This window comes from Stegostoma tigrinum, chromosome 21, assembly GCF_030684315.1.
Source record: "Stegostoma tigrinum isolate sSteTig4 chromosome 21, sSteTig4.hap1, whole genome shotgun sequence".
Taxonomy (NCBI): domain Eukaryota; kingdom Metazoa; phylum Chordata; class Chondrichthyes; order Orectolobiformes; family Stegostomatidae; genus Stegostoma; species Stegostoma tigrinum.
The window spans coordinates 21,567,405-21,589,805 of NC_081374.1; the positions used below are offsets into that span (position 1 = coordinate 21,567,405).

Here is a 22,401-nt window from a genome sequence, read left to right on the forward strand (position 1 = left end):
ATGAATATAGTCTGATCCATACTATCACCTAATTTCATAAATATGGCGCCTTTGAAATCCAAGCTTGTTTCGGCTAATGGTTTAAACAGCACTTTTTTTCTTCTGTAATTTTTGCTTATCACAGGTGACAGTAAGGTAGCTTTATGGCAAGATGAACATGATAACTTTTTTCATTTGTTCTTCACTGTAGTGACTGGTACTGAATATGAATATGAATTTCCTGATTGGGGCTGTTAATCTGATTCAATCAGGGCATCCTGGCTGATAAATTTAAACAGGAGTATCAGGGGTTCTGTTCACAGCAAAGCTGGTTCTGAACTAGCTGGGTCAGTGTCATGTACTATGTAGGTGTAAACAAAGGGTGACTTGGTGACAGGATGCCAGCCTTTGTGGAGTCATTTTACTCACTATATTCGATATGTAAGAAATATGAGCTGAATGAAGCCTTGTATGTGTCCCCTCAATCAGTTCAGCCATTCAATAAAACCAAGGCTGAACTATTAAATTCTACCCCACTTTACCCCCATGATCTTTGATTCCCCCGAAAAGCAGATCAAATATATACCTTATAAATATTGTATTTAAAACAAATTTCTCACAGAATCCCTACAGTGTGGAAACAGGCCCTTCAGCCTAACAAGTCCACACCGAACCTCAGAGCATCCTACCCAGACCCATCTGCCTAAAACCCACCTAATCTACACCTTCATGAGGACTATGAGCAATTTAGCTTGGCCAATCCACCTTCCCTGCACATCGTTGGACTGTGGGAGGAACCAGAGCAAGCCCACGCATAGAACATGTAAACTTCACACAGACAGTTGCCCAAGGCTGGAATTGAACCCGGATCCCCGGTGCTGTAAGGCGGCAGTGCTAACCACTGAGCCACCGTGCCGCCCTTTGGGATAGAACAAATGATGTTAGTGTTTATAGAGCAAAAAGATTATAATAATTATATAATTTCAGATCCAATCTAATTCTAGATTTGTATCATGAAAGTCAGTTAAATGTCTTTGGAAGAAAATGAATACTCTGACAACATTTTTAAGTCCAAAGTAACATTGGTGCCAACATCCTTGGCAATGTTGCCAGAAAGCTAAGACATTGTAACATTTCTGAGGGAAAAAGTATGAAAAGTGACTTTCTAACCTCCTGCCACAGCCAAGAACCATACCTTCCACTCTCAACTGATCTAGGTCTTTCTGTAGGCATCCTGATCATAAATGAGGGAACTCATCAGCTGATGATATATTGTCAGTCTATCAAGGAATGTGATTTGTAACATTAAATTCAAAGATTCTCTTAGCATTTCATAACTAAATGTAAACTGCATTGCCCACAGTCATTTAGGTCAATTAACCAGACAACCTTGAATGTCCTCAATTTCCTATGCAGTAAAGTTATATTTCAGAATGCTATCACATTTTCCATGAAGTGTGTTAAGTGCTCACCAACATGACCTTTCGCAGTGTCAATTATTACATGAATTTTATATTCTGGTTCTTTAGCATTAATTAAAGCTACCTGAAATCCTGTCTTCTCTAAAAATGCTTTTAAAGGGTATCTACAAAATTAATCTTTGTATAACTTATATGAGTATTATAACTTCAAAACCTATTTGATTTAGAATCTCATACTCAATCAATCAAAACATGATTCTAATAGCTAAGGAAATTGGGGATAAATGGTTTGAAGTGAGGGGTGTATGGCAGGTCAATTTGCAAGTAGTGTAATATTGGATTCTAATTGAGGAGATGCTTTGGCAAAATAAAACACTTATCTTTCTTGAATGACTGCTATATGAAAAATGGTGTTCTAAAACTGAACCTCCTGACTATCTCCATCTACATTTAGATGACTCTTACTTAATCTGATTTCAGAGTTTTTGAACCATTATGAGTATTTGCATTAATGCAGCTGCATTCAAGAAGCCCTTCTACTTTCAAAGGACTGGCCAATAGGTATCAATACTTTACTAAAAGAGAATACCTTACCACAGTGCTGACATGTTGAGTAACATGGAAATTTCACAGGAGTAGACCAGAGCATAAACATCATCAAATTATCATCTTACTGCACAGGAGGTCATTCATGTTTGTGCCAGCTCTAATTTTTCCATGTAACTGATAAGCTTGTCTCAAATCTCTTTTTTTTCCCAGGACCTCTGTGTTTTTCATGAGCAATGCCTAGAATTTGACACAATGCTCAGCTGGAGCCATAGCAATTATTTGTAAAGGTTTTGCATAATTTCACTGTTTAAGAATTCTATTTTTATAAAGCATAGGATCACAATTGTCCTTTTATCTACAAATATTTATCTGTGTAAACCCTTCGGTCTTTCTATTCCTGTCCCACACCTCCCCCAACTTTCAAAATTGCACCATTAAGTTCATGTTTGCTTTCCACTTTTTTCCGTGTTAAATTTCATCACCACACACATCTATTTATTTTTATTGTGTTTTATTTATTATTTTATAGCTCAGTGGTGACTACATCTAAAACTAGAACTCAAACTCATTTTTTATTATTTACTGAAAAAAAGAACAAGTTAAAAGCCAATATCAATACTTTGAAAGGTCATGGTCATGTCATGTAACAAATACTGCTTATTGCACTTCATAATATCAGCACAGTATTATTAAGTTAATGGAAGTAAAAATGAAATGATACTGAGTCACGTTTGGTGTTGGGGAGCAACATTGCCAGTGAAACCAAAAAGAAAGTTGGTAAATGAATGTAATTTTAAGCAGTGCTACATTATAATAATATTAATTCTAGATTTGGCATCATCAGTTGCAATCACAACTGCAGCGTTTAAAGGGCCGTCCAAACCAGGAATTTGGAAGGGTCAGAGAGTTCAGTAAACTGAACAAGGATGAATTCAAAATGGGCATGGGCTTTGCCAAAGTTCTTTGCATTGCTAGCTGCAGTGATGAGTAGCATAGAGACATTCTTCCTCTTTATGGATGGACATGGCTGAGAGGATCAGTAGCATTGTGCCATAATTCTGTATTCAGTACAATGACAACTCTAACGACGTAACCAGATGGGAAAAGGCAAGAATATTTGCACATTCACCTACATCATGTACATGAATTCCTGCTCTCATGCTCCTTTATCAAGTCTGTTCTACACATCCATTTACCCTAAACACATCCATTATTCTGTGTATAGTTTTGATCTCCTTAGCCAATGAAGGATATACTTTCCTCAGAAGGAATGCAACAAATGTTTGCTAGACAAATATTTGGAATTGAGGAAATGATTCTACAGAGAAATTGAGTAAATTAAGCTTATATTGCCTGAAACTTTGAAGAATGAAATTTAATTTCACTTGAAACATAAAATAATTTAAAGGTTTGAAAGGGTAGATTCTGTAAGGATGATTTCACTGGTTCAGCAGTCTAGAACTAACAGTTACAGTCTCAGAATAATTTCAACAGCTACTCCTTAAATAAAATTCATAGTGAGTGCTGAGATTGTGCTGGGATAGTTAGAGGGGAAAATGCCATTATATTGTAACTAAAATGTATAGTTCTGTCTTCAAATAAACAAATCTAATCTTGTGTGTGGATTTTTAGTGATCATTGCTTAAATGCCCTGTAATTCACAGGTCAAATTAATTATAAGTATGACTGTTAAAAGGCTTTGAGAGGACATGACTTCATGGTCATTTATAACAAAAGCAACTTTCATTCATACAAGACCTTTAACATGGAAAATGTGCCAGTAAAAGGAGTCTACAGGCTTCTTAAAGAAAGAATCCTTATACTCTATACTTTTAGTTGTGATTTTCTGTCTAGACTAAATTGCAAGGAGACACGGAATCACTGATCTTTCCAAAGGGATTCATTTCAGACCATTACAATATGAATGGAATTTTCTCCATTTCTTCATGAACTATAAGTCTTGGTCAGTGAGGTGTACAATTAAAGATAGAGACCTTTTGACCATAAATAATGTATGCAGAACTGGAACACAGCAGCTACTGCAGATTTTTGAAATTATTCACAATTATTCAGTAGTTTTAGTAGTTCAGTCATTTCTCTAACCATGGAGAAAATGAAAAGACACCAACGAATTAAAAAGCCCGAAGAGAAAAGTCTTGAAGCTGAAGTATTTTCAAAAGACAGGGTTCAAAAATATTTTTTCCCTGATTAGTGGTGTTATAGCAAATAATTGTAACTTGATTGGCAGTTGATGGAATTTTAATTAGCAATTTTAAAATTATCATCTGTTTTAAAGGCAGAAGGTGCATTGAATGTCAATAACTACAACCTTTTAAAACTGAGCAATAAAGTGACATTAGAAAGTGTGGAGAAATTTGATACGCTGTACCCGTTATTTGTAATGCTGTGTTAAGGAAAAATTATGAAAAATATGAGTTCTAAAAATTGAAGAGACAGCATTCTCCTGTGAGAATTACAGAACAGAAACTGCAGCAGAAAGAATTGATCACATGGAACAAAGATTAAGTAGCTCTGGATATGCTCGCTGAATGCTAAATGGGATGCCCTTGAAAGCTTTCAGATCAAGAATAAAAGGAGTTAAAAAGGTGGAGTTAGGGAAGAATGAGGGGGAATCAACAAATAATAAAAAATGGTAAGGCAATTGTTATACAGTAGTGGTCAAAATAAGAGAATAAATGGCAATAGTTTGTTCATCATCTAAGGTTGCATTGAGTACGGAGTAATAGATAAATGCTTAGTAGGATTAGAGGCTGTTAATTTTAACCAATGCAAAATGTTAAAGATTAATCAATACATATATGTCAAAACGATAGATATGCAAATTTATTTACGGCAAAAATACTTTCTATGTTTCACAACTCAATGTATTGTCAATAGTGCATCAGTATAAACAGAGTAGATTACCGAAAATGCTAGAACATCAATTCATTTTAAATATTATATCCTGTTTTCATTCTAAATATTCTAAAGGGTTTGAGAGATTTGTATCACCAATTATTGAATGATAACACAGCAGGAAACACAAAACTTTGACTTATGACACAGAATACTAGCAAGCAAAAAGTTAACATGATCATGATAAATTCCTCTGACAGCATGTATTGAGGAACCAATCCTAATTTGAAGAGATATTGTGACAACTTTTGCAGCATTCCTCCCTCTGAGTCAGTAGCTCCAGGCTCAAGTCCCACTCGAGTACTTTCTGACCAAGGAGGCACAGACAAACAGGTTGAGTAAAAACTTGCAAATGCTTCTAACATACGCCAAAGGCATGCTGTTGAACAGAAATCTCAAGAAGAGAAATCCGAGCTCCTATTTAAATTAGCACAGGGAAACAAAAATCAGACAAGTGCATTGAACATTCATATAGAGTCATCAAGTTGTAGAATAAAAACAGCATGGAGACAGGCACTTCAGTCAAACTCGTCCATGCTAACCAGATATCCTAAATGGATCTAGTCCCAATTTCCAGATGTGGCCTGTATCCCACCAAACCCTTCCTATTTACGTACCCATCCAGATGCCTTTTAAATGTCGTAATTGTACCAGCCTCTGCCACTTCCTCTGGCAGCTCGTTCCATGCATGCACCACCCTCTATGTGGAAAAGTTGCCCCTCTAGTTTTGGACTCCCTTAGCCTGGGAAAAAGACCTTGGCTATTCACCCTATCCTTGCGCCTCATGATTTTACAAATCTCTATAAATTCAGCAATCAGCCTCCAGTGCTCCATAGGGAAAACAGCCCTAACCTATACAACGTCTCCCTGAAGCTTAAACCCTCTAATCCTGACAACATTCTTGTAAATGGTTTCTGAACATTTTCAAGTTTAACAACATCTTTCCTATAGCAGGAAGACCAGAAGTGAATGCAATATTCTCTAAGTGACCTCACCAATATCTTGTACAGCTGCAGCATGACATCCCAACTCCTATACTCAGTTAACTGGCCGCTGAAGGCAAGCTTGCCTTGTTCATCACCCTATCTACCTGTGACTCCATTTTCAAGAGCTATGCACCGACACGCCTAGGTTTCTTCCTTCCTCAGCACTCCCTAAACCGTTACCATTAACTGTATCTTATATCCCATAATTTCAAGGCTGAGGTTAGAATCTTAGGTCATTTGTGATTGTAGCTCCAGAATACTATCAGGTTGATTTAGACACAAGTTGATAACATATTTAGCTTGATTTGACTTTCCAACTGCATCAATGCAAAGAAAAATCCAGCAGTTTTTGTAACAATAACCAAGTCATGACTGGCTCTCCTAACAGCACCACAAGTTAAAATCAACTTAATTTTTTTTCACCTAGTCAATGAGAAATTAACTTTGATTATATCTTTCATGTGATGAGGTCAGTATTTATTGCTCATCCCTAATTGCCCAGAGAGTAGCTAAGAGACAACCATGTTGCTGTGGGCCTGGAGTCACATGTAAACCAGACCAAGTAAAGATGGCAGATTCCTTCACTGAAGGACATTAGTGAACTAGATAGGTTTCTTCCCAGCAATAAATTTGTAGTCATCATTAGATTTTCAATTCCAATTTTTATCACATCTGAGTTCCACCATCAGCTGTGGCAGGAATCAAAACTGGGTCGCTAGGACACTACCTGGGTTTCTGGATTAACAGTCCATCGATAATACCACTAGGCTGTTGCCTCATCTTCTAAATTAGTACTGGTTTTATCTTGTACAAAAAATAGAAATTGAAAGCAAAATTAATTGCAGAAGGTGTAATTGAGATTCTGGACAACATTAGACCATAGCACAACTACTAGTTGTCTACTAGTCTCTACTAAACAGTCATTTGAAACCAATGTGGATAGAATACAACGCTTAATATCACCTGTAATGTCACCACAACAACAGTGATTGTTAGAATGCAAACTTTGCCTTATCGCCAGACCCAGCAGCTCTAGCAAAACTGAAGCTGCAAACCTTGACCAAAACTGTAATAATTGAGAGAGATCAGGCTCCACTGAATTGTCATTTGAGAGGATTATTCCAAACCTGAACTGACAACAGTTATAGAAATGCCTTGTTGAAAGAAATTGGCTTACACCAACCTGGTTAGAAAGCATAATCAAATGAGGGCAGTTGCTCTTGATTTTTTGCAGCTTGCAATAAAAAAGGGGGAAGTCATGGTGGGATTGGATGAAAAATATATTCATTGTTCACTGTGGTTTAGAAGCTGCATATAAACACCAATAGTCACTTTTTCAGATGGCAATTTAGAAGACCTACTTAGAGAACGTTGAGCAGTGTCAGGGTTCAGATCTGTCCAAATCTGTGTTCTGTAGTTTACATTACCCCATTCTCACTCTGTGCTCAGCTTGATTCTACATTAACTAATTTGAAAAAGATTAATTTGGGAGCCTAAGAATTTGTCAAAACAAAGAAATAAACTCAAATGTTTTGAATAGCAAGATAAAAGCAGTTAAATGAATGATCCACTCATTTTATGAAAACTAATATCAGTTGCCATGGATTAAAATTAGAGAATTTCTCCCCCGTTCATTTATTGGATAAATATTAGGTAAGTGGGAATCAAGATTTTTTATTCTTGTATCAAATAGATCTCATATTGGAGGTGCAATCCACATCATTGAATTCCATGGATCAAAATTTATATTTCTAATTATTGTAACTGCAAATGTTAAATAGGAACAGCTTGATATTTTTCAAATGATGCCAGGAGCAAGCTCAGAGAAGTTCATCAGATGAAGAATAGATCTCAAGGGATCAATTAACCAAAACCTACCAGTCTCATCAAACAACTCACACGACCATGAAATATTCTAAGTTACTCAGCTCCAGGAAGGCTTCTCTCAAAAACTCGTCACTGCTACCTTACTGTTTCATAAGTATGGCATATCATTAATTCAGAAGTAGCATCAAACTGCATCACATAAATTTCTCTGGTGTTTGGAGCTAAGTAACTGTTGCCTGAAAAGGTTAATGAATGCTCTTTTACTCTTGTGAAGGGTTGGTAATCATTCCGTATTACATGTGACATGTCCTCATGTCTCTGAATATCTGAATGCCTTTTCTTTCACTAACATTGATTTCTTTCCCATCCATGGCTGGGGAAAGGAATGGCTTGTTTGACAAGCAGAACATTGGATCACTGATAAATGTTTAAAGACCCAATATGATTCCAAATGACTGATGTAAAAGAGCTATACCACTTTGACTTAGAGCAATAATTTAAGAAGTTGATCTAATTCCAATATTAATATGATGTGGGCAGCAATAGATAAATATTTTATGATTTGTGGTGTGGTTTACATCTCAATATGTTCCCTGCTGCAAGTTCCCTAAACACTTTCAGTTTAGATGGAAAATAAGGAACAATACAGAGAGGAAGAATGAAGATTTAGAATGTGGAAATTTTACAGCTCTTCTTCAAAAGATTGAAGACAGTGATTTTGTGGATTATAGTTAATGTGACATTCTTGAGAAGATCCACCTTGATTTCTGGGCTGAAGAAGCAGGAGAATTTCCCCAGTTTGCCCTGCAATGTTAGTTATAACTTAACAACAAACAAGCATTAACTTTATATACATGAACCAAATCAGAATTCAAATCATTTTATCCTTTATATGGAATAAAGTAACATAGAAGTAATGTAGGACGACATAAATGTAATGCAACATGTAACAAAATTTGCAACAAAATTATTCCTCTATGGTTGATTATCACACATTATAGATACCTCAAGATTTTAATCATTAAATAATGTTACATCTCCCCAGGCTAAATATGACAACCATATTTTTTTTTAAATAAATCATTGCCCAACCGTCTCTGAACATCTGTATGTCTTTTCTTTCGCTAACATTAATTTCTTTCCCATCCATGGCTGGGGAATGGAATGGCTTGTTTGACAAGCAGAACATTGTATAACTGATAACATTGGCTAAACATTGACGAAAGGAGAGGCCATAATGGATTTGGTGCTTGGCAATGAACCAAGCCAGGTGTCAGATCTCTCAGTGGGAGAGCATTTCAGTGATAGTGATCACAATTGCCTGACATTTACTGGAGGGATAGGAGCAGACGATATGGGAAAGTAGTTAATTGGGGGAGAGGCAGGTCATGCCTCCAAAGCCTTATTGAATTCGTTGAGGATATGACAAAACACATTGATGAATGTAGAGCAGTGGATGTGGTGTACATGGATTTTAGCCAGGCATTTGATAAGGTTCCCCATGGTAGGCTCATTCAGAAAGTAAGGAGACATGCGATTCAGGGAAATTTGATTATCTGGATACAGAATTGGCGGTCCAATAGAACACCAGAAGGTGGTAGTAGATGGAAAGTATTCAGCCTGGAGCTGGAGGTGACCAGTGGTGTTCCGCACGGATCTATTCTGGGACCTCTGCTCTTTGTGATCTTTATAAATGACTTGGATGAGGAAGTGGAAGGGTTGGTTAATAAGTTTGCCGATGACACATAGGTTGGTGGATTTGTGGACAGTGTGGAGGGCTGTTGTACGTTGCAACAGGACATTGACAAGATGCAGAGCTGGGCTAAAAAGTGGCCGATGGAATTCAACCCAGAAAAGTGTGAAGTGATTCATTTTGGAAAGTCGAATTTGAATGTGGAATTCAGGCTTAACGGCAGGATTTTTGGCAGTGTGGAGGAACAGAGGGATCTTGGTATTCATGCCCATCAATCCTTCAAAGTTGTCAAGTTGGTAGGGTTGTTAAGAAAACGTATGGTGTGTTAGCTTTCATTGGCAGGGGGATAGAGTTTAAGATCCGTGAGATTATGCTGTAGCTCTATAAAACCCTGGTTAGAACACATTTGGAATTATTGGGTTCAGTTCTGTTCACCTCATTATAGGAAGGATGAGGAAGCTTCAGAAAGGGTGCAGAGGAGATTTACCAGGATGCTACCTGGACTGGAGGGCAGGTCTTATGAGGAAAGGTTGAGGGAGCTTGGGGTTTTTGCATTGGATTGGAGGAGGATGACAGGTGACTTGATAGAGGTGTAGAGGATGATAAGAGGCATAGAAAGAGTGGATAGCCAGAGACTTTTTCCCAGGGCAGAAATGACTATTATGAGGGGGTATAATTTTAAGGTAATTGGAGGAAGATACGGGACAGGTGTCAGAGGTAGATTCTTTACACAGAGAGAGTTGGGTGCATGGAATGCACTGCCAGCAGTAGTAGTAGAGTCAGATACATTAGGGACACTTAAGCAACTCTTGGATAGGCACATAGATGATTGTAAAATGAATGGTATGCAGATTAGTTTGATCTTAGAGTAGGATAATAGGTTGGCACAACACTGTGGGCTGAAGGGCCTCTACTGTGCTGGACTGTTCTACATTCTATGTTCATTGGGACAAATTTTTTTCACTAACGGTAGTGTACCCCACATGATTCTCAGGCTTTGTGGTATTCAACTTATGAACAAATAATTAAGCACAACATGTAAAAAGACTATCAAATTTGTCAATTCTCTTTCTATCCACCAGCAGTTCAATGTACTTCAACTTACTATAATCAGTAAAACTATTACTCACCAATAGAGGATAGTAATGAGAATAACCAAAAAAAGTGATAAGGATTTTGGATTAGGAATTTTGTGTTACCAGGGCAGGGCTGGAGTGGATGTCCAGGAATTGGAGGATTGCAGGGACGGCAAAATTTAACAGTAGGATCTTGCAATCATTTATTTCCTCCTGTTTCCCATCTGGCCTTCAAACGGATTTAGAAATCAATCAGGAATTAGATTAGAAACTCAGTGACGGAAGATGAAAATTGAGAAAAATGCCAGGAATCATGGAAGACTAGCACTCAATAGGAAGTAAATATATGAAGGGTTGATGGAGGGGAGGGCCATGTTACAGGTCAGGCAGCTATAAGATTTCAGCTTGTTGGAATGATTTAGGATGTCATTAATCAGGGTTGAAGGTCACCAACCTCAATAATCTTGCATCTGCAGGAGGATGTCTGAAGGTTTGTTTGCAAAGCTGTAAGGAGAAAACCTTCTGCATTTCTCTACTTATTGTTACTTATTCCCATAAATCTATTGCTTAGGGCTAATTGTTTAATTCAGCCTTACATAAAGAAATAATTTTAACTATCTGGCCTTTCCAAATGTCGGCTTACATGCCTATCCATGCTGCATTTTAAAAGAGGTATTAAATTAATTTTCTGCGTTTTACTATGACAGGGCTACATGGTAATATCAGGCAAAGGTGAAAACAAGAATATTCAATTAATTGTGCAGCTGGATGAAAAGAACATGAAAGATCCTTTCACAGTTCAGTGCTTTCAAACCGCAAGAATAGGGAGTTAGGAACACAGTTAAGAATAGGAACACAGCAGGCCAAGCAGCATCCTCCAATCTTGTTGTTTTCTTGAGGGATGCACATTTAATTTCCCATTTGTGGGCAGTAGTTGATTAGGATTTGAATATGTTGCCCTTAAGTTTTTAACCAAACTGTTGGATAAAGGGTTAACAGCTCACAGTTTACAATCCCAACTCAAGCTATTGTGCTGCTGGCTGCTGTTAAGACATGGTATTTTCTGGCATCACCATATCTGGTATCTTTTGGTAGTTGCCATCTCTATCAGTATATGCTGGGTAAGGGCTGTCTGAGATAATTCACTGCAACCAATCATGCTTCATCTTCATAGAATCCCTACAGTTTAGAAACAGGCCCTTCAGCCCAACAAGTCCACACTGACACTTGGAGCATCCTGCACAGACCCATCCCCCGATAACCCACCTAATTTACACAACAGACAATTTAGCACAGCTTTGGACAGTGGGAGGAAACCCACACAGACACGGGGAGAATGTGCAAACTCCACACAGACAGTCACCTGAGGGTGGAATCGAACCCAGGACCCTGGTGCTGTGAGGCTGCAGTGCTAACCACTGAGCCACCGTGCTGCCCTTTATTTGTTTTGTGCATATCTATCAGTTAGTGGAAGAGGATACACCATTGTAGGTGATCTATGAAAGAGGCACTATTCTTGGAAAGCAAGGAGGCTTATCGCATGATAGCAATAAGTACAACTACATTACAAATCTGTCATAATTATTTGGACCGCAGGGAGCTAGTCTAGATATATCTGCTCCCTCCAAAAGCAGAACTCTTGTCTCTACCCAGAGACTGTGACATCAATTGAATGGGTGGAACCAATGTAAAATGAATATTAACCCCTGTAGCATCATTACCTTCTGCATCTGGTGGGTGGTGCAGTGGCTCAGTGGTTGGCACTGCTGCCTTACAGTGCCAGGGAACCCAGGTTCAATTCCATTATGTCTGTGTGGAGTTTGCACGTTCTTCCCATATTTGATTTTGTGTGTGTTTCCTCCAGGTGCTCCGATTTCATTCCAAAGATGTGCAGGTTAGGTGAATTGGCCATGCTAAATTGCCCAAAGTGTCCAGGGATGTGCAGGCTATGTAGATTAGTCAAGGGAAATACAGAGACAGGGCGAGTCTGAGTGAGATGTTCTTCAGAGGGTCAGTGTGGGTTTGATGGGCCGATTGGCCTGCTTCCATAGTGTAGGGATTCTATGAGGACCAAATTGCAAATTATTGCTCTACAACATTCGCTATTTTTCCCAAAAAAACATTTAACATTAAGGACAATCAGCTCCAGGGATGGTACTTTCCATTGAGTTTACCATAGTACTTGACAGGAAGGCCTTACAAATTGTTAGTTTTCTTATAAGAACCCAACCTTACATTGCATTTTGCCATTCAAGCAGCTATTGTACACAAAGGATTGATGTTTATGTTCAACATGATTTCTTACCTACCTTTCTTCATCCATCTATTTGACATATTCTTCCATCACTTTCTTTAGCTTCCATTAAAATATATCCTTACTATTCTCAACTAGTTGGTGTGGAAACAGGTTCCATGTCTTGACCAATGAATAATGAAGCTTGTCTTAAATTGCTGATTGGATTTTTTAATGGCTACATGGGAAATATGGCTGCTGATATGTACGACCTCTTGACTGAACTGCCTCAAAGCACAAATATTATTTACACTATCAAATGTCTTTCAGAATTTTAAAGACACTTATCATGTTTTTTTCTAAAGAAAATCAACCAAATTTATTCATCCTTTCCTGATTGTTACGACTTCCCAGATTTTTACAATATTATGTTTGTAAATATTTTTACATTTTCTCTGGGGCTTCCATTTTACTTAATATTGATGTCGCAAATGTGCAGTTCTCCAAATGTGGCCTAACTAAGGATCTATATAAGTTTTGTATAATTTTGCTACCTTTCAATTTTATCTCCCTTAAAGGAAATACCATTGCTTTGTTAGCAGCTTCATGGTTTTTAATGTTTGTCTCGCTTAACGGAGACACAGGTTCTTTGTCAGACATTGGAGATATGGTATAAGCAGCAGCAAAAACAGTGTGAATCTTGGGAGATTTCTATAAAGTCCTTTCAGAACTGTACTTCTGGATGGAGTGAATATTATTATTAAGCTAGCAAATACAATAAATTAGTACATTGTTTAGAGATTTTAATAGAAATACTGAATTCCAATTTTGGAAATATTACATTTTCTGTTCCTCACTCTTAATATTTCTGTCCTTTATGACTTCTGTCATCACCTTCATAGATTCAAGGAGGTGACAATTGTGAGAAAATTCCAATGGTATTATTAAAGGGGAAATTGTTTCAGTGCTAACAGTAAATGGCTTCGCAAGATGCCTTTCAGAAAAATCAAACATGCTGAAATGTTTGATGTTGGTGTTACAAATGACTTGGATTTTTGTACAATGTCAAATATGTTAATAACTGCTGTATTATCACTTTGTAGATCAGCATTTTTATTGCATGTTGCAAAAAAGTATGTAATGATGATTATTTTTCCCTTAGCTACTGGCCTGATAATGGGATGCATGATTTACCCCGATGGCTGGGATTCAGATGCTGTCAAACAAATGTGTGGGGACAAAACTGACAAGTACACTTTGGGAGCATGTTCTGTTCGTTGGGCTTACATCTTGGCCATAATTGGGATCCTGGATGCTCTCATTTTGTCCTTCTTGGCCTTTGTGCTTGGTAATAGGCAAGACAGCCTTCTTCCTGAGGACTTCAAGGTAGAAAACAAAGGTAAGAGATTCTGTGCATTTTGTGTTCACAAATTCAATTGAGAATCAGCAAAATCCTATGTTCTCACAGGAGATTGTCTCTTCAAATAAATTAAGTCGCCAATAATGGTTTGAGGATTCTGTAACGAGATGGGTCATTAGCAATCAAAATATTCTAGATTATTTTAAATAAGATTTTAAAGTCTGATAAGTTTTAATTTGTATTTGTATTGCAGTAGCTCAGTAGGACAATTTCAATAACAGTTAAGATCAGGTTCCCTAGTGCAAATGCAATATTTATTCTTTTCTCCTGCACTATAAAACATTACTTTCCAATGAAATGCCTGAGGCAATGTCATGAATTACTGGCCATCCTAGATGTTTAAGTATCTTAGATTAACCAACTCATTCTTCATGTTCCTTGTTCCTTGTAGCAGTTCCATTGATGTCCGAGTAATGGTTGGATACTTGTAGGCCCTTTAGTCTGTGCATCTGGAATTGTTCAATTTGATCTACTTTACAAAAATAAATTCCTGAAGGCCACTGGCTAAAAAATAAATGACATGGAAAATAGAATGTCATTGGGATTAATGTAATTGTTAAGGAAGACAGTGAAATACCCCAATACATGTCTCACAGCCCGTATTCAGTAGTGTGGCCTGTGAGAGAATGATTAAATATATGATTAGCTTAGGCAGGAAAGCCAGCTTATATAAGTTTCAATCCATATTAAACTTCATTTTACGATTCAGTCATCTTGATTTGCTTGGACACTAAATCAAAACTTGGCTATCATTCAACTCCTTTAACATTCCAAAAATAACTCAAATGTCTAATGGCATCTAGATTAAATTTGGAACTCTAGCATATAATATCCACACTCATTGTACTGCTTATTAGAAGCTAAGCACAGGGAAAAAGTGAAGAGAGCTTTAACCAAGAGCAGTACTTTTGATAGAAGGATGGGAATTATGTCTGTCAGACTGCTTTCAAATTATACAATGATTGCAATCTCTTTTGTTTTCAAAAAATGCTTTAAAGGTTTGAGAATAAACGGTTGTCTTTTAATGTGTTAGTGTCGCCATAATATGGGTCAAAGACAGCAGTACTAAATGAATCCTCTGACAATGCTTTTGTAGCCACTATTACTCTTTAACAGTAATGAGGTAAAAGAATTTTAAATTAAAAGCTACTGGTTATTAAAATTATTATCTTACACATGCCTTATACAATACTGAACCACTTTATAATAGAGTTCGACAGAATTATTCTCAATCTGTTATTGCTAGCATCTGTTAATCAAAAATTGTGATGAAGAGGAAGTCAGGGTGCATTTCAATATGCACTTATATGTTTCTTCAAGTTGTTTTCTCACACTGGTGTCCAAACTGAATGATATCTTTACAGTTTAGGAACAAATCTGAAAGATATGTTACTGCTTATCCTGACAAAATTGGCATCCTAGAAGATTATGTCATGTGAGAAAACAATGCAATTGTATCCCAGTCGAATAATCTGTTGACTATCTCATGAACAGAGAGGGAATAGAGGGACATGGATCCTGTAAGTGAAGGCAGTTTTCACATGGAAGGGCAAAATTTGCTGGCGCAGGCTTAAAGGGCCAAAGGCTTTGTTCCTATGCTGTATTGTTCTTTGGCCTTTGTATTTTGTTTGTTGAGACACAAATTGTTGCATCAGAGTATGAGTCTGGTGCTCACTTTCCAAATGAGACTTAAAACCATCTGTTGACATGTATTGGGCTCAATTTTAACAACTGGACAGAAAATGGTAAGGTAAGCAACATGTCTATCCAGGGATGACAGCAAGCAGGTGACTGATATTAACAATCACGAAACATTTGGAAGTTGTGAGCCAACTGACCAAAATAGTTAGCTCAGGAAAGAGCAAGAAAGGAAGGATCATATAATAAACCATCTACAATTTAACATTACAGTTAGCCAGGTCAAATAGGTATAAATTAATAAATCACACATTACATTTAACTGCAGCCCATCCACACTCCTGACTGAATCCAGAAGTTGGAGTTAAAATCAAGGCATATGTTTACCTTGCACATTCTAAATCATTAAAAATCAGAAAGACCTCAACATGAGAAATAATGAGTTGTTCCGTAAGCTTATGAAACTGCCTCCATTTTAAGTGTTGTTTTGAAATATGAATGAATGCATCAAAATGGAGATAAGAATACTTTGAAAATTTTGTTTCACCAATGCCAATATTTGTCCGCTAAACACTGAAGAATTTCCCAATCTCCACATTAATTTAACTTTTCCAGCTGATTTTGCTACAAAGGACAACTATAATGGATAGGTTACAGGTTAACAAGCAACTGTCAAAGGGCTAAGATTGCAATCTTGCCTTTATTGTTGTGGTTATACTTGATTGGCCAGAAATGGACTGTCAATTTATAAAAATGTTCAGGCTGTGACCTTATTAATTTAAGAAGCTGTCCATTATTCATTCTATTGGCAAATAACAGCAAGATCATCTCACACAGAAGAAAGAGGACACTGGTAAAGACTACATGATATAAAAAAAAGCACACCAACAAATTTATAATGATTCATCAATTTTTTAGTCAAGAGTGTGGTGATCAACCATATACTGGTAAAATGTGCATTTCTTTTGTTATTTGGCTTCTGTATAGCCTTAGCCAAGCAGAGCCAAAAAAATAACCTTCCATTCCTTATAAACAAGGTGTGAAAATCTCATTCACCTCCTGGCAGCTAGCATAGTGCATAATGATCTGGAAATTAACAGAGGACGTTAACATGAATACTGTGTGGCACAGGGAAAATGAAGAAGGAGAAGGAAGAATTTGATGCTTTAGCAATGCTTTATTGTTCGTGTACATGGATGAAAGTCTCAAGACGAGGTACTGTTATGAACTGAATACTCAAAAGGAGATATCTTAATGGGAGAATGGTCAGGAATGCAAATAAGACAAAAATTGAAAAACGAATTGAAATGTCTGCAGAGAATATTCAATGATTAAAGATTAGAGATAACAAGTCATTAGACACTGTACTGAGCTCTCAATGAGTTGCCACAGAAGGTAGATTCATATTATTCAGAAGATGCACAAGTTTTATCAACATACACGCACAAATTTCATGACTTTTTCAGTTGCTGATCAATTATCACGCACAACCTATTTCATATGATGTTATGAACAATGGTTGGAGGAATGTACTGACTGTCTCTAGTCCCACTACTCACAACATATATTTTATCAACTTACTCAGTTACCAATATGTGTAATCTCAATATTAAGTTCAGAATTAAATGATCTATTAATGAAGTTTCTTTAATAAACAACAGGTCTATTGATTTATTATAAAACAAGACTTACTGAGCAAAGATGCAAAGCTGGTTAACATGGTTTAAACTATGAAAGTAAATACACATAAACGACCAAATACACACCTGACACATGCACACACAACATGCATGCACATACTACACACATTCTCTGGATTCTCTGCCATGATTGGCTAATAATTAACATAAAACAAAGAAGTGAGGACACTGAAACTCTGAAACAAAACTAGAAATTGCTGGAGAAACTTACCAAGTCTGGCAGCATCTGTGAAGAGAAAGCAAAGTTAATGTTTTGGGTCCAATGATCCTTCTTGAGAGCAGTAGTGTCTAGGAAAAGGCGGCATAAATACTGAAGTTGGAGTGGGGTGTAAAGGAGTAAGCAATATGTGGAGTTGGAGTCCAAGACAATTAGGCAGACAAAGAAGTGGATAATGATGAGCTGGGGAGAAAGCAAAGCTGCTAATGGGAATCAAAAGAAATTGAAAATGGGTTGAGCTATGCTAAATAGTAGTCCATGTGATTGTAGTACCTGGGGAGTGGGGGAAGGTAAGAACATGAAGATAATGTTCAGGACCTAACATTATTGAACTCTGACAGCGGAGGAGGCCAAGGATGGATGTGTCATCAGGGGAGCGGGAGGGGCAGTCTGTCTTCTGACTCACCTATCCAGTCCACCCTTCCCACTGACCAACCACACCTAACCACTACCTGCATCTACCTAGATCCATCTCATCTGCTACTATTTATTTCTGGGCTCCCCTACCACTCCCCAATCCCGACAAAGGTTTTCAGCCTGACACGTTAACTTTCCTGCTCCTCGGATGCTGTCTGACCTGTTGTGCTTTTTCAGCTCCACGTTTATTGACTCTAGCTTCCAGCATCTGCAGTCCTTACTGTCTTCAAATAGAAAGGTAAGCTTCAATTAATTAGTCATTATGCAGATATGTCCCAGGCATGTGCATTACATGTTTCACAAGTGTAAGTCAACATGCAATCTTGTAATTTTTTCAATTTAGCCTCTACTACATTTAAATTTCTAAATTCCCATCCAATTGTCTGCCTTCAGTCACATTTACCAACAGTAGTTCTTGGATATGATTATCCAAACAGTACCTTCTATGAGCCTTATTCATTCAGCCAGTGATTAGAAAAGTAATTGGGATGTTGATGTTTATTGCAAAACAAGGGAATATTAAAGCAACAAAGTTTTACTGAACTAGGCAGGACTTTGATGAAATCGTATCTGAGATAGCCTCTGTCGTTTTGTTTCCTTATTTGAAAGAACAATATAATTGGGCAAGAAATGGTTCAGTAAATGTTCATTTGATCCATTCTTGGATGAACAGCTTGGAAGTTATTGAATTTTTAAAATTCAAAATTCATTCACGAGATAAGGGCATCATTGGCTGAGCCAGCTTTTACTGCCCATCCCTACATTACTGTGGATCTGAAGTCACATGTAGGCTAGGCCAGACCAGGTAAGGATGGAAGATTCACTTCCAAAGGACATTAGTGAATCAGATAAGTAATTTTCCACAACAATTGACTATGGATTCATAGTCATCGTTAGACTTTTAATTCCAGATTTTTACCAAATTCATTTCTACCATCTGCTGCAATAGGATTTGACCCTGGGTTCTCAGGACATTACCTGGGTCTTTGGATGAATAATACCATTAGGTCATCACCTTCCTTTATATTGGCGATTATAAAATCTTATTGAAACATAGGAGATCCTGAGAGGATTGGATTAGTTGATAGATGGGATGATATTTCCTCTTGTGAAGGAGACTAGGACTAGGCAGCACAGTTTACGAATAAGAGGTCACCCTTTTATGGTTGGTAATGATTCATAGAATCCCTACAGTGTGTAAACAGGCCCTTCAGCCCAACAAGTCCACACCGAACCTCAGAGCATCCCACCCAGACCTATCCCCCTATAACCCACCTAATCTACACCTCCCTGAACACTATGGGCAATTTAGCGCGGCCAATCCACCTAACCTGCAGATCTTTGGACCAAGGGACGAAGCCCACACAGACACAGGGAGAATGTGCAAATTCCACACAGACAGTCACCCGAGGCTAGAACTGAACTTGGGTCCCTGGCACTGTGAGGCAACGGTGCTAACCACTGTGCTGCCCAAGTAGAAACTCTTTTCTCTCAGAGTCATCTGCATGTGAAATTCTCTTCTATGGAAAATTTATTCAAGTTAGATTGATTCTTGATTGACAAAGGAGTCAAAGCCAAGAGGCTGGCAGACAGGTAATTGGAGTTCAGATTGCAACCATAGCAGCTGTGATCCAACTGAATGGCAGAACATGCTCAAAAGTGTCAACTAGCTTATTCCTGCTCCTACATCCTATATTCTAAAATAATTCAAGGCCAAGCACTTCTAACTCCATGCAACTTATGTAAATACATTATGTTTTCACTTTCTTGCTACCCATTAGAAGGGAAAATGTGTGTTCCAGGCAACTCAAAGTGGCCTGCAAAGACTCGAGTCAAGATGATCAGCTTACATTCATTAGAAAATGAGGGGAGGGTGATACAAAGATTCCCTGGCTCCCACATCTGTACTGGAGCTTAGGCCTTTCCTTAGGCTTGGTGAATTATTATAGATAGTTCACACAAAACTTGGCCTCCAGTTTGCCACCTTTACATAACTCATTTTTTTAGATAAAAAGCGTCAGCCTTGAAAATGGTCATGTAGTCAAGCCAGAGCTTTCGGAGAAATGAAGAAACAGCTATCATCCACTGAGGTGCTGGTATACTATGATCCAAGCAAGAACTGGTGTTCACATGAGATGCCTCTCTGTACAACATTGGGGTAGTATTAGCTCATAGGTAGTCCAATGGAGAAGAACGCCCAACAGCCTACGCATCTAGGACTTTGGATAATGCAGAGTTTATGTATGCCCACGTAGAGAAGGCAGGCTTGGTGGTAATATTTGGAGTCAGGAAGTTCAGCAATACATTCACAGATATAAATTTGTAATAATAACTGATAACAAAACCCGTTAGGTCTACTCTTCTAATTCTGACCCCTGTACATCTCTGATTGTCATCACTCCATCACTGGGCCACAATGACACTTGATACTTTACTAAATTGAACGTATATAACATACAAAATTTTCTTAATATCCTTTTTTTGATGAGATGTCTTCAGAAGAACTTAAAACTCTACCATGATCAATATTGCACAATGACTTCTGTTATTCCAAAAATAACAGACACACTCAGGTAGTCAGAGGATGTCTAACCACATATAAGATACCTGCATTTCCCAATTGCTTGTGATATTCTGAAAGATTGCATGTGTTCAGTGGACAGAAGAACAAAGCATTCACATTTTAAGGATATGCTCCAGTAAGAAATAAAGAGACAATGGTTTTCCACCTGACCCCTTAGCAACATTGCAATGTTTGTAGGACGCAATCTGATCAGAAGGGACATGAACCCTATTTGCAAAAGTGACTTTATTATGGAATGTGTCATGGAAAACATAATAACAATTGACTTGTCCAAATTAGCAAGTAGGAGAGGTTCTGGTTGTCACTGTTCTCTATCTCCCATGGTACATTTATGAGCACATACATAGAAGCATGGAAAATAGGAGAAGGGACAGAACATTGATCTTCGATCCTGCTCCACCATTCATTATGGTCATGGCTGATCATTCAATGCAAGAGTCTGTTCCTACTTTATCCCTCTAATCCTTTGATTCCTTCAGTCCAAGGGTGAATTGTAACTCCTCCTTGAACTCATGCAATGTTTTGGCCTTGACTGCTTTCCGAGGCAACAAATTCCACAGGTTCGCCACTCTCTGAGTGAAGCCCTTTCTCTTCATCTCAACCCTAAGATCAGTGAGTTGTGGATCGTGTAGAAGGTTGTCAAAGGATACAGCTAGATATAGATCAGTGCAGATATGGGTGGAGAAATGGGAGATGGAGGTAAGTGTGAGCTGCTGCACTTTGAGAGATCAAATGTTAAGGAAAAGTGTGCAGTTAATGCCATGACCCTGCACAGCGCTGACATACAGGGGCATCTTGCGATTCAAGTCCATTGCTCCCTGAAAGAGGCCACAAAAGTAGATAGGGTAGTAAAGAAGGCATATGGCATGCTTGCCTTTATTGGTCAGAGATTTGAGTTCAAGAATCAAGAAGTCATGTTGCAGCTTTATAAGACTTTGGTTAGGACACATTTACAGTATTGTGTTCAATTCCAGTCGCCACATTGCAGGAAGGATTGGGAGGCTTTGAAGAGCATGCAGAAGTTTACCAAGATGGTGCCTGGATTAGAGGGCATGAGCTATAAGAGGCTGGAAAGACTCAGGTGGTTTTCTCTGGTGCAGGGGAGGCTGAAGGGAAAGCTGATAGAAGTCTATAAAATTTTGAGATGTATAGACAGGGTTGATGGCCAGAATTTTTTAACCCACGGTTGAAATGTTTAATACTAAGGGGTATGCATTTAAGGTGAGAGGAGGAAAAGTTCAAACAATATGGGAGGGGCAGAATTGATTACACAGGGTGATAGAGTGTGTAACGCGCTGGCAGGGGTTGTGGTGGAGGCAGTTATAATAGAGAGGGTTAAGGCACTTTTAGATAACCACAGAAATATACAATGAATGGAGGGATATGGACCAACAGCAGACAGGAGGGAGATAACAAGGTGTGGAGCTGGAGGAACACAGCAGGCCAAGCAGCATCTTAGGAGCAGGAAAGCTGACATTTCAGGCCTAGATCCTTCATCAGAAAAGGGTCCAGGTCCGAAACATCAGCTTTCCTGCTTCTAAGATGCTGCTTGGCCTGCTGCGTTCATCCAGCTCCACACCTTGTTATCTCGGATTCTCCAGCATCTGCAGTTCCTATTATCTCTCAGCAGACAGGAGGGATTAGTTTAATTTGGTGTCACATTCAGCACAACATTGTGGGCTGAAGGGCCTGTTCTTATGTGTACTGTTCTGTGTTCCTAAATGGTTTATCCCATATCCTCAGAT

At 38.1% G+C, this 22,401-nt stretch overlaps 1 protein-coding gene across 1 annotated transcript in view; it reads left to right on the forward strand.

Annotated features, from left to right (window-relative positions):
- LOC125462873 (LHFPL tetraspan subfamily member 5 protein-like) overlaps nucleotides 1-22,401 on the forward strand; it is a 139,623-nt gene that overhangs the window by 107,632 nt on the left and 9,590 nt on the right. The window contains exon 2 of the mRNA XM_048553329.2: nucleotides 13,843-14,079. Within this exon, the coding sequence (XP_048409286.1) occupies nucleotides 13,843-14,079 (237 nt within the window). The remainder of the gene's footprint in view (nucleotides 1-13,842; nucleotides 14,080-22,401) is intronic.